Below are 13,722 nucleotides of genomic sequence, written 5' to 3'. Positions count from 1 at the left end.
ATAAACCACACAGGTCACACAGTTGAAGTGTCAAGCAATCAGCAGCTTCGTTGTTAGTTTTCACAGCTGAAGAAGCTCGGCTGTCTCTTTGAAATGTTGCTACTTCTTAGCTTCCGTTTGCTTGTATCCTCACTTGAATCGTCGATCGTCGTACGTATGAGTAGGTATAACTTAAACTGTTTTTCTCTCGACACTAATGCGCATATGATGTATATTTATGATGCGCGCGGCATGGTCTCGCGCAAAAGACCGGAGAGTTCAGTTCCAAAAACGTAAACAATTGTCGAGTTTATTTATGCTATTCATAGTCAAAAGCGAATGATTGGAGACGACCGACCGGTCGGTCCTATGTGTGTGGATGTGCCACATGTTTTGGGTTAGGATCACTGTGCAGCAGCCAGCGGCGGCGGTAGCCAGTCAGCAAGCGGCATCAGCCTCCAGACCACACCGACAGGACAGGGTCGTCGGTCGGTAGGCAGGCAGTTTATGAAGTGTCTAGTCTACTTTTCAAACTTCTGTCCTGTTCGGGTGCTAGGGTGGGTTGAAATTTAGAAATTTAACAGTTCATTGTCTTCTACGCCAAGAGACAAATGTTGAAAAATTCTATTGGAAATATCCTAAATAATATTTGAATGTTCAGTGGTTTAACAAATACAGGTTAATTTTCCAGCCAGGAAGTAATGCCCACCCTACATAATGGTGTATGAAGTATGAACGATGATTGCACAATGATTTGCATTGGATACAAGAAGGCCAAATCTTGATATTGTTAACACTAATAATATGATGGAGATTACAACCCGTTTAACCATTATGTAAATTCATGTTTTCACCGCCCGGATTGGAAATGCTTGTTACATTTGTTTGACATTTGATTCATTAGATACGATGCTGCAATATCCGAGCACTTAACCGGGTCACATTTTTGATATGATCCGTAGAAAATAATTTCGCAACATAAGGATAATTACTTTGTACTGCTTTGAGTAATCAAGTTTCAAGGTTAAGGGGTTATATACAGTTAGAATTTTCGAAAAATCGATTTTCTGTTTATTTCATGATCGTAGTGTACATATATTTAAGTATGCACACAGAAAATTTCATGCCAATCCGGCAAATATTAACGAAGTTTGACGCATATTTGTAACGACGTGCAGAGCAATTGAAGAAGGAACGCGAAACTTTGAGTGCGTGTTTCTCGAAACCGTGTTTTCAAGGTCGGTGAGCAAGATTTCTCGTAAACGGCTGAACCGAATCACTTCAAATTTTGACACAAGTTTTCTAAAGATTTATTATACAGATTAATCGAGGGTTTTACCTTGCCGATTAATATTTATTATTTTATGGACAGTTTGAGAGAAAAATTTATGCCAAAAATCGAGTTTTTATGTTTAACAAGCCGCCATTTTGTCAAAAATGATTATATTTTTAAATCCTTCGATCAATCTATAGATAAAAATTTTTATCGGCGATTCCTTTTTGGTTTTTCGATTTTCGATGATTCAGTCCAAAGATATCGTGCTCACCGCAAGACGTCTTATTTTAGAAGAGTTCCGGGAGATTACCAATAGCAGCTATTTAAATTACTTGTTTCAAAAGCAACTGTAAGATGTATACAAATTTTCACCCTAATCCGTTGTTTATAAATCCGAACACTAGCAACTTTTGAGTCGATTTTGGACATGCAAAACTATCTGATATTATGTCTAAAAAAATTCATACTTATAAGCAAACAAATCATCAATTATAGAATGAAGCAAATAATTATTTTTTTATGATGTTCTTCACTTTTAATTCTGCTTCTGCGTTAATAAGATTATGATGAGAGGGACTCTCTAACCACAAGATTACCAAGGTTGCTTTGACATGCAATTTGGTTATGGGCTCGACTCTTAGAAGAAATCAGACCATTCGAAGTCAAAACGATGACTATGCATGGTTTTATTCTCAGGCCCTTCATAACCCTTCCTTCATTCTAAGTACCTACTATTTACCCTGATGAAATCACTTTGACAGTGTACTCTTATATTTAGTGTACTTGTTAGAAGAACGTCATGAGGACTCGCCGGGGACGGCTGCAAGTGAAAATAGCACTGGCGTAAGAGGAACGAAGTGGATAAAGTAGACAGTAGAGGAAGCTTTGAAGGAAGGGTAAACCTAAAAGCACGCTTGAAATTACTAACAAGCATACCGCTCACTCAATGGCAATACAGCAAAAGGAAATGCAGTGTAGGTTATAGCAAACACCCGGATGGTATCACAGTAGATACAAATTTACTGGTCGCAGTGAAGAGTCCATACAAGGAATAAATATGGTACGATTTAAGTCAAGTACAACACTAAAGAATACCGAAGTGATTAAGTACTTCAACTTCAAATGCTCTCATCCCTCTAAGGTCTACATCATTAGGCCAGTATAAATATTTAAAAAAAAATTTGTCTTTCCGGTGTTGGGCCACTGAAGGGGGGGGGGGATTGTTTAATCGAGCGAAAAAACTATGGGTTTTAAGCTTTTTTACTTAAAGTTTAAACGTGATAACCAAATCTATTTTTGATTTTAATATATACGTTATTATTTTCCATGCAAAAATCTACGAAATTGTTATTAATTGTTATTAATTGTTGTTATTAATAACAACAGTTATTAATAGTTATTATTAATTAGATATATTCTAATATATTATAGCAACCGTTGTTATAAATTAGCAACCGTAAGTGGTTGAAATATCAAAAATTATAACTAAACTGCCTCTAATTAATACCTGATTCATAACAAACCCTGTAATGATTTTATCTTAATTGTAACAGATTGTGTTAAAGGTTAATTGTCAACATTGCAGGTTATTCCAAAAATAACACAGCAAATAAAGATATATTAGCAACTATTAGTAATTGTGAAGTGACGTATTTAATATACTTTTGAAATGATGATAATTAAAATACGTTTGTATAGGAGCCCCCCCTCTTAAAGTGGGGAGGGGTCCTAATTCGCCATAGAAAATATTCTTGCCCTCGAAAACTTTCACATGCCAAATTTTGTTCCATTTGCTTGATTAGTTCTCGAGTTATGAGGAAAATTGTATTTCATTTGTATAGGAGCCCCCCTCCTAAAGTGGGGAGGGGTCCCAATTCATCATAGAAAAAATTTTTGTCTCCAAAAACACCCACATGCCAAATTTTGTTCTATTTGCTTGATTAGTTCTCGAGTTATGCAGCAATATGTGTTTCATTGGTATAGGAGTCACCCCTCTTAGTGGGGGAAGGGGTCTCTAACCATCACTAAAACCTTTCCTGGCCCCAAAAACCTCTACATGCAAATTTTCACACCGATCGGTTCAGTAGTTTTCGATTCTATAAGGAAAAAACAATAAATAATCCGTTGAAATAATCCGCCAAAGCTCATTGCGTTTAACTAAATCGCACGCCGCCTTGAAGTCTATAAACAAATGGCTGGTAAATGGCTGGATAACGCGCACCATTAGCGTCTTGCGTACCGGTAGGCATAAAATAGGCCTCGCAGTGGACCTCATCCTCTTATCCAGCAACTCCTATCTCTACTTTCTCGTGCTACCAGCAGAAATACGAGCAACCTTAGCGGAGATCGGGTAACTAACCCCAGTGAAAACTAAGGTCGTATACCGACAGGGAAGGAAGCACTCATGCTTCCGCTGAGTGTAGGCAAAAGGAATAGCCTTGCCGGCCGTGAGCGCCTGTCTCCAGGGATGATGTTCCCTTTGCACGCATCGGCGTTTCCTTACCGCGGCTGGATGCCAGGTTAGGGGCGGCGTACAACAGCGACTAACCCGGTGCCGGCGGTAGACTTATGAAACACTTTGTCCTGCAAGCTGTACCCAAGACTAGGCATCACAGCCCTAGTAATGCGGCATGCTTAAAATATTCATGCTACGAGAAATTTAGGAAATTTAGAAATCAGACATGAAATGAAACTATAAATTATATTGCAAATTTTACAGGAAAAAAAGCATAGCTATGGGCTACGTCTTTCTAAGACGGGGCTAGTGCAACAATCCTACTGACAATCTAACAGCACCACTTTGCCGAGATTCGATTATACGACGACTAGCTTGGAAATTTTACAGCAAAGGGGACATGAAAATAAGAGAGGGTTTGGGAGGAAGAGAAACTACCGAAGGAATAGATGGAAGGAGTGGTTTGTCCCATCTAGAACCATCAACTGGGGTGGCATAACAGTGGTAAACGCCGGCTACAAGGTTCTCTCCCAGATCATGTTACGCCGGTGTCACCTCAGGGCTTCGTAGGGAAATACCAAGCGGGTTTCATGGGGGCTCGCGCCACTATTGACCAAATTTTTACCATCCGATAGATCTTGCAGAAACGTCGGGAGTAAAACGTACTCACGCATCACATCTTTATCGATTTCAAAGCAGCGTACGATACAGTCGTGCGAGATCAGATATGGCAGATAATGCACGAATACGGTTTTCCGGACAAACTGACGTGACTGATCAGAGCTACATTGGATCGAGTGATGTGTTTCGTGTGCATCTCGAGGATACTCTCGAGTTCCTTCGGGACGCGGCGATGGTTGACACAGGGGGACGGTTTATTCTGCATTCAGGTTCCGGAACCAGAATAAAGTTGGAATAAGAAAGCTCGAGTCGATTTTTAACCGGACCGGACCGAAACCCGGACTTCAATTTTCGTTCCGATGTCGAACACTAAACCCAATACGCTCCGTGTTTGCAGTAGTCTACATAAATATGTTGACTAAGTTTCACTATTTTGCTCATGTATGCCAAATGTGAGTTAATATAAGCTTTTTAATACAATTTATAATTTTGGTCATTCTATTTAAATTGGATTTATCCATTACCTTCTACAATTGTTCACGCCATCGTTTAATTAAATCCACCCCCTTTGTTACGTTTTCATTTTAGATTCCACTGACAACTGTCTACAATCCAACCGCTACCAGCGGGCTCATTCGCCTTCGCTGGACATCGCAAGGTTCAAGCGGGAATGGACCGCAAGAATGGAACAAAGATGCGACCTCCGACGGTTGCGGCAGCAGCAGCAGCAGCAGGAGCCTCTACAACAACAACGGCACGCCGAAAATTGCCCGTCAAAACAAACGTCCCTTCCATGTTCCAGCCACCGGCAACGTCTGGCCTAAATGAGACAGAAATGTAAGAATACAAACCACACTAACATACATACTGACTACCGCAAGCGTTCTACAGACGAGAGCATAAAACATAAGACAAATCGCGCGCATTGGAATGTGTGTTATATGGAATTAGTTTTGACTATAGTTACTATATATATAGTTCGGCGGATAGAAAACCAGTCGAATTGGCATGCCTGATTTATGAAATTAAATTTGAAATTATGGTGAAATGTGCAGGTTTTTACGAGAAATAATCACTGGCGGGTGTTGAAAATGACTAGTTCTATGAACTATATATATAGTAACTATACGCTTTACTAAAGAAGAGCATAGAGACAGAATGAGGAAGCATAAAGAAGCACAGAAAATTTAAGCTTGCGTGGCTGAAGTCGCTTTAAAACATCGCAACCACTGCAATGTTGGTTGCATAACATGTAGGCTTAAATTTAATTTAATCGCATCCTCTCGAATCTAGTCGCTGCCGCTGGTTGGTAGAGCTTTCGTAGCAAGTAGTAAGTATTTACCTACCAGTGCAGAGACGGCGAAATAAGCAGTATAAAATCATTAGAAGCATAGCGACCTTAGCTTTATACTAGCACATAGCGACTATCGAAACCAGTCACGGACACTAATTTTTCCTGTTTCTCTACACCGTCTCGGCATCGTTTGCCGTCGTTGTTGATACGGTCGGACGGACGAACGGTGCATTTTCGTTTCCAGGAGCAAAAGCATTGGCACGCTAAAGGCGGAATACACGATGCAGTCTACATTCGTGAGTATTTTAGGGAATGAAAACTAACAGCTAGGATGGTATTCAACTGCGATGAGATGGTTTGATTTTTTTTTATTGCCAGTTTATTGCCAAAGTTAAGCAAACTTCTTATTTTTTAAATCGTTCAAAGCTGTTGGGAGGTCTTATTGAATTAAACAAGTTAGTTATAACGCCTTTACTTTTCATTGACAAATTAGTTAACTACTTTCCGTTACAATCATTATTCTTCTCATTATTTAAAAAAAATGGCGTTTAATCAACAGTCAACCAAACTCGCTGCCCATGGAAAAGGATTATACAAGAGAAGCAATTCGTTATATTTTATATTACTCGTCTGGTGAATACCAATCCATTAGCAACATTCAAGAAGAACGCGTTTAATTAATATAAATTCTCGCAGGCCTCTGTACATCGTCCCCGGCAGATCGGTACGGCGGCAGCCATTCGGCGGACAGGTTCACAACTGAAGGCGGATCGAATACATCACCAACAGCAGCAACAGCAGCAAAAATATGCCGGTACCGTTCACTGTCGTCCAGATAGCGCAAGTTTCAGTGTCCTCGGAACGGGAAAGATTGACTCAATGAATGAGAACAATGCCGGAATATTTAATCAACCGGCTGCTGTAGTGCTGCCGCTGCCTGTCCAAATACCTGATCCATATGCTAATTCAACACCGCTTTATGGACGCCACCATCAGCAGCAGCATCAACAGCAACAACAACAACTGGTTCGCAAGGTGCAGGTACAGACTCAATATCACCAACAACAACAGAATCTTGATATGGCTCTGTCACAAAAGGCTGATTATCTACAACAAAACATTTCAAAGCAGGGCACGAATCAAAGGTGCCCGACGGCCGGGACGAATCAAAGCAAAGCCAGTGCAGTCCTGGCCAGTCGCTCGCCAAAACAGCAGTCGCAGCTTCAATTTTGCAAAATGTCGCCTAAATTGCTAAACGAAATTTACGAGAAGCACTTGTTGAGTCAGACAGTGTTTGATGGTTTCGAAACGGCGGCGAACAATCAGTTTCCAGCGCTGGCCGGAACCAGCCGAGAAATTCGCCGGTTAGTCATTACGAAACCATCATCGGGGTCGATGGGGGGACATCAGCAACAGCAAAATCATTCCAATAAATCGTCCAGAGGGGACGACTGCGACAATTTATATGAATCGATTCACAGCAATTATCATATCTACGAAAAAATCGATCCCGCCGGCAAGCGAGGCTCCAGGGTGGAACAGTACGTGAGACCGTCACCTCCACTGCAGCCTCGTCCCAAGTCGCTTCCGGTGGACACTAGCTTGTTTGCGAACCCGAACAAACTACAGGCTTCAGCCATTCAAAATGTGCCTGCGAATTATAAGCGAAACACGAGCATCGTTTCGTCCTACCGACTGTCTAGCTCGGACGTTCTGCGGACCGCCAAAAGTCCCGCCGCCTCCGGTCTCAGCGGTGGCTGCGGTGCCGCTGGTGGTGGTGGTGGTGGGCTTTCACCGATTGCGGAAAAACCCACCGGTGGCATCGGCGGATCGGCCATCCCCGTCTACGGTGGCATCGGTGCCAACGGTGGAGCTGCTGCTCATAAATTACTCATTACTGCGGACAAGATCAACATCGCCCTGGAGACGGCGAAAGCCCTGGCGACGGCGGCATACATCGAAAGGTGAGTCCATTATTGATGCATTGTCATTGCCGTTGTCATTGGTTTTGAGTTGACAGTTTTGAGTTGTAGGTCGAGCTTTCATATTCGGGTTGTTTTAAATGAAATCTTGTTAGGCAGATTTTATTCAGTAGAATCAAATAACTTGTAATGTGTTTTTGTTGACGTAGCACTACGTCAAAGTAGAGAAGTCATAGAAAGCAGGAAGTCATTCCAAAAAGTCTAAAAATGCGAGCGTCAGGAAAAGTGGTGCTAATAAGTCGGCGATTTCGCCTGTGCTAGCTTTCTTAGTTGAAAATGACCACGATTTCTTAACCTTTCAAGCAAAGACGATTTAATCACCGACAAACAGACATAACTGTTTGAAGAAGAAATATCGTCACGCACATTTTTCTAAAACACAAGCACCATCTATGCTCAACATTCGTCAACATGCTCAACAAAATCTTGATTTAAATTAACCAAGATCGAGAAATTATCTTCAAAACGTAACAAAATAGAGCGATATTCACTCAAACAATTTTATTGATTGAAGTATTTTGAGTAATATTGCAGAAGATGGAATTCCTCTATCTCGAACCGTTTCCATATTAGGGCGTTTTTCCTGAATCAAGTTAGGGTGACTCTGCTATTTTGCGATTTTTCTCCATAACTTTTTTTATTTTGCATTTCTTGCAAAATACTTCTTTAGATGACTTTTGAGGCTCAATAAGACGCAACTTTTGGTGGAAAAAGAAACTGGCTATCTACTTTTCTTCTATACTTATATTAAATTTTGTGTTAAAAATAGGCCGTTATCAAATGTTAGTATCTTAGAAAGATGCAAGCAGAATTAAAATCGGTTGATTGCTCGGTTCATTGTAGTTTACCGACATTCGACAAATGTAATTGCAATCGGAGCCTGCCACAAAAGACGATCATTAAGACTGTCGCAGTGGCCTTTTAACCCAATGCCCTTCTGGCATACAAAAAAAAATTGTCGGTTGGTAATTTCCCCAAGCAGCGCCTGTACGATTGATTCATGCAGCCCCGCTACTCTTCGTTTTCAGCTTGTACTCCGCTAAATGTCGTTCGCAATGGCGCGTAAGTCCTCCGTGAGCACGGTCTGTCGATCTAATTGGGGGTTTGTACATTGTCAGGGTCGCATGTTAATCGCAGCGTTTTGCAAAGGGTAAAGTACTCGGACGAATCAAAAAGATTCGCACAGATTCTCTAGGATTTTTAGCGCTGGAATCGTATGAAGGAATTGTGTAGAGATTCGCACTGAATGCCTCGCTTATAGAACTAGGATTCATATATGAGAATCCAAGAGTTGAATCCACGGCATGCCTATAACTCGGTAAAGGAATCGCCTGCACTATGAAATAAGAATCCTCTATATTCTAAAAGCAGGATTCTTGGAGTGTTAGCAAGGGTAGGCTCGATGCACTGCTTGAATATGGTGCAGGATCTCCTGATTTGTGTTGTTGTCCGCGGCTGTCAGCGATCCCACATGCACGAACTCAACTACTACTTCTTGTTTGTCGCCATCAAAGATTACCGTCCGCGCAAAAGGCACGTTCGTCTCATTAGAACCCCTATCATTCATGTATTTGGTCTTCAACACGTTTATTTCAATCCCAATCCTTCAACCCTCCGCTTTTAATCTAGCGCAGCTGGTCTCCGCCGTGGCAAATTTTCTGTCTTTAATATCTAAGGCACCTGCGTAGCCAAGGAAGTTGCTACCTTTCTTGAACATCTCTCTCTGAAAAGGCCTCTCGTTTCGATATCTGTTCGACCGATCACCTTAAGAGTGATATTAAAAATCATGCAGGATAAGCTGTCTGTAGCACCATCGTCGCGTCTCGAAAAGACTCTGGACTGTACCAGCCTCTTCCAGCCGAGATTCGAACATGCAACGTACTTCAATGCCAACTAGGAGGCCAAAATTGTAACATTTGTCTTCTATTATCTCAAGTTAATTTTTTGTCAGATGAAGAACACTCCATTTCAACCAAAATAATTTTTAACTGAAAATCCCCATTTCCTGAATAAAACGGTTAGGCTATATGAGATTTCTTCTTGTAAAACCCCCCCAAGAAACTTCTCTGGCTACGGTTGTGCTTGCTTTATTTTCAAAAATTTTCTACCAAGTTTTGGGTAAAACACATTTGCAATAGAATGGTGCAAATAGAGCGGCAGTAACATTTCAAATCTAGCAAAGTGAATGATTATAGAGTGATTATATACAGAGTGGCGACATGTCATCCTTTATGTATGCAATGCGTATTTTCCTTCTCTTTTCTACTCATGCGTTTGATAGGTCGTTTGCTCGATCGGAATGGCACTGACAGATAATTGTCATTCTAATTTTAACAGTGTCGCCACTCTACATATAGTCACTCTAGTCAAAGGTTTTGTTTTTGACAATATGAAATACAGTCAGTCCGCAATCATGGGTCACACACAATTATGCACTCTTAAATGATTCTACCTGTAAATAGGTCGGATTTAGTTAAAGCTAGGTTGAAACTACTCAAAATTCCCTTAAAGTGTACAAACTCAAACTTTGGGTAAAAATTTCAACCAATTTTGGCTACTTGCTACCGATAATTGAATTATTCTCTATGACAAATAACGCAATTTTAAGTTCCTACTACCAATTTTTTGGTTGAAAAACTACTCAAAATCTGAGTTTGTACACTTTAAGGGCATTTTGAGTAGTTTCAACCTAACTTTAACTAAATCCGACCAATTTACAGGTAGAATCATTTAAGAGTGTGGGTCATTTTAGTTTTATCTGCCGATTGATTCGTGATTATTATACTAATCCTTGACGCACAAAACCCAATGCAAGTCCATTCGAGTCCATTTTCAGAAAGCAGGTTATCCGAAGAAAATCTTAACATTCCGTGCGGCCATTTTCCTAGGGGAGTTAAGCAAAAAACGCTAAAAATAAATCTTCAGGAACGCTAATGGCTAAATCGCTAAAGTTGCATGAAAATTAGAAAATTATTCAAACTTTACCTTGCCGTTTTTATACTGAATTGGTCAGAAATAATATCACAATTGGCGGAACCAGGGGGGCTAAGCCTTGCGTTAGGCACCTTGCTTTCAGTGTCCCATTTCAGCTTCTGAGCAGACTGCAGTTAACCTTTCTCCAGAGGTGAGAAGGATGCTGTATCTCAAGTAATAATTCTAAAGCCACTTGGTTTTACATGAATTTAATGTAGGTTTTATTGCGGTATTAATCATTACCTCTGATTTTATTATGGTATTACGCAATACCAAAAGGATACGAATCAAAATTGTATTGTAGCTAGCTATACAACCATAATAAAACTGTTGATAAATCAAATTTATTGTGGTTGCGTATAAAAAAAGCAAAGTCTAGGTGTTACATTCCGTTATCGAAACTTGACCTTCTGTTTTTATACGACAGACTTCGCAGCTCTCTTATAAACTCTTATACTCTTATAAACTTACCATACGTGTTGCGCACCAATCGAAATTGATCTTATTACGGTTACTTGTCAAACCGTAATAAATCTGTTAGTTATACGGTATGTTACTGCTTCGTCGTTATTGTCTATTCCCGTCCTATCCAACACATCTTATTAAAAATATCAGCGTTTTTATGACACACAATACGAATCAAGTTATTCCCTAATATTTTAGTTTGTTGACTATCATACACGATCAATCAAAGTGAGCTGAGATCTATTTGAATGCTTTTTTTCATCAAAGACTTCCTAGCAGCCAAATTTCCTACGTTTTTTCGTGCGACGAAGAAGAAAATGTGAACTAATCGTTTCAATTTCCGTCATTCATAAAATGAAAATAGCTCACGCAACGCATTGTCGTTATTCTGCAGCTGGGAAAACTTTTTTTTTGTATGCCAGAAGGGCATTGGGTTAAAGGGCCACTGCGACAGTCTTAATGATCGTCTTTTGTGGCAGACTGTGAAAACTTGCACGACCAGCAGAAATTTTGCAGAATAACATTTGTCATGCCGTCTTATACAAATACATGCGCGCTAATTTCGTAAACATTGTTGTGATTTTTAGTTCGGACGATGAAACATTTTGATGGACGGATTTCAAAACGGTACGACGAATTTAAAAAATAAAGTCAGTTGCTTAATTTCAATAAAATGCTTTGATAATCACTTTTTAGTGAATTCAAAGTGCATGGATCGGAAGGTAAGTGTAGTAGAGGTTATAAAAACATTCTGAGGAGTGGGCCACTTGGTCAGAAGGCAGTTTTAAAGCGGTCATCAGAAAGTTCTGGTGGAGCTCATAGTTTTATTAGCGGCTTTATGAAATTAGTCATTAAAACCACTATAGGAATCTCTAATCTAATCTCTAATCTCACACTAACGCAGCCAATTCTGGAAGGCATCCTGGAAAATGACGATTACTTGAATCAATCATTTTTCTTGTCAACGGCCAGGCCAACTGCGCAGCATGTACCGCAGAGAGAATTCCAAGGAATCAAGTGGAACTAGAAAAAATACCTAATTCCATCAAACTCCTTGAAATCAAGGGAAGGAAGAAAGCGTGGACCTCCCGTACCAAACGCTTCCCATATACATAGATAATGAGTTATTTACAGTCGTTGGGAGTATCTTTGCTAATAAGGGTTAAGTGATACTCCGGACCCTCAGGGATGAACTAATGGCATTTAGACCAGAAGCCAGGCTGCAATTGGCCAAGGATATAGCGCCTTATTTCGCTCTCTGAAAATAGATTAGTTTACCAAAAAATTAGTATAAATCATATGATACTTGAAATTAAAGTCGTGTGGTTTAATGGTTGCCTAAAACTACATTTGTAAGGTTAGGAACTGAAAACCGCACGACCCCGCACCTCCTAGCCTGGCTACTCAATTATACAAATTGAAGTATTTCCAGGTATGGCCACGTGGAGGCGCTAGGTAGGGGCTTGGGATGGCTAGAGCTATGTTGGGCGCTTCTTCCTAGTTGCCTTCCCCATTTCATACCCTCATTAAAACCACTATAGGAATGTAATAAAACTTTGAATTGTTACTTGGGATATGCTCGATCGGCCATATCTGGAGGAAGTGCCTCATGATGTCCAACTTCTTCACTCCGCGCTGCAGCTGGTGGTACGAACAAAGCATCAAGTGTAGTGGCAGGACTGTTATCTTCAAATCTGCTACAAATCGCCTTCTCAGCGCTGTCGTTAACAAGTTTGCCATTTTTGTTACATGACTTCTTTAATGTGTACAAATATGCGTTGACAAAAATATAAGTCTACCCCCAAAAATTAATATTAAAATCACTCAAAACCTTTGAATTACTCCTCGTTGCTTCATGTTATGACAATTATGCGGTATTGTTAGCATTCGATATTGAAGCGATATAAACCATCGATAAATTGCAAAATAAATCCATTTCAAACAATATTTTTCCTTCAATAAAGGTAACTGGGAATTACCGTAAAAGTTTGGTTGGTGGTTCAAAAATGTAAAAAAATAATGGAAAATTAAATCATTCCATAGAAAACGAAAACTCGATCGAACAAAAAAAAAAAACACACAACAAGAATATGAATTCATTCCACTTATGGAATGAGATGTAAAACAGCAATTTCGAAATGCCTGCTGTCTACTCTTTTCCAGCTTCTTCCACCTTCTGACCCCAACTACCGTAGTATATGCATGCAGGCTTTCCCGACGCAGGTCGCAACACCGCCGTTGCGTTGTCAAGCACTGCGATTCGTAATGCGACCCATCGCCAGTGTCGGTTTGTTTTCAAACTTTGCCGGAATGTCGTCGTTAAAATATTCTATGAATGTCACAACAAAATGCTAGTGAATTTATTGTCTGCTCTTTTGACTTCCAGCAGTAAAATATTTTTTGTGCTCGGCTTTTCTCCGTTCTCTGTCGTTTTGCGTGCAGAAAACGCACAGAAAAACGGGAAAAGTTATCGATTGTGGAAAAATATTAAGAACCAGTCAATCCGAAAACCGCGCATATATGGCGCAGAGTGGGAAATATTAATTCACGTTGAATTAAGTCAAGTGTGAAATGGGAAACAAACAGCCCTGGCACGAGATGATAAATGTTGTTAATTGTGTCTGCTTTATGAGATGCGCGTCGGGATAGAACATATATAAATTTTGCCAGCACATCC

General features: G+C 40.2%; 2 protein-coding genes across 2 annotated transcripts in view; both read left to right on the top strand.

Annotated features, from left to right (window-relative positions):
* Positions 1-13,722, top strand: part of LOC128744639 (uncharacterized) — a 379,511-nt gene that overhangs the window by 59,287 nt on the left and 306,502 nt on the right. The window lies entirely within an intron of this gene.
* The window catches only part of LOC128740703 (kinesin-like protein GA13060), a 195,890-nt gene continuing 187,169 nt past the window's right edge, over positions 5,002-13,722 (top strand). The window contains exons 1-3 of the mRNA XM_053836267.1: positions 5,002-5,168; positions 5,870-5,921; positions 6,322-7,589. Coding sequence (XP_053692242.1) covers positions 5,002-5,168; positions 5,870-5,921; positions 6,322-7,589 — 1,487 coding nt within the window. The remainder of the gene's footprint in view (positions 5,169-5,869; positions 5,922-6,321; positions 7,590-13,722) is intronic.

Source organism: Sabethes cyaneus, chromosome 3, assembly GCF_943734655.1.
Source record: "Sabethes cyaneus chromosome 3, idSabCyanKW18_F2, whole genome shotgun sequence".
NCBI classification, from domain to species: domain Eukaryota; kingdom Metazoa; phylum Arthropoda; class Insecta; order Diptera; family Culicidae; genus Sabethes; species Sabethes cyaneus.
This window is presented reverse-complemented; position numbering and strand designations above follow the sequence as displayed.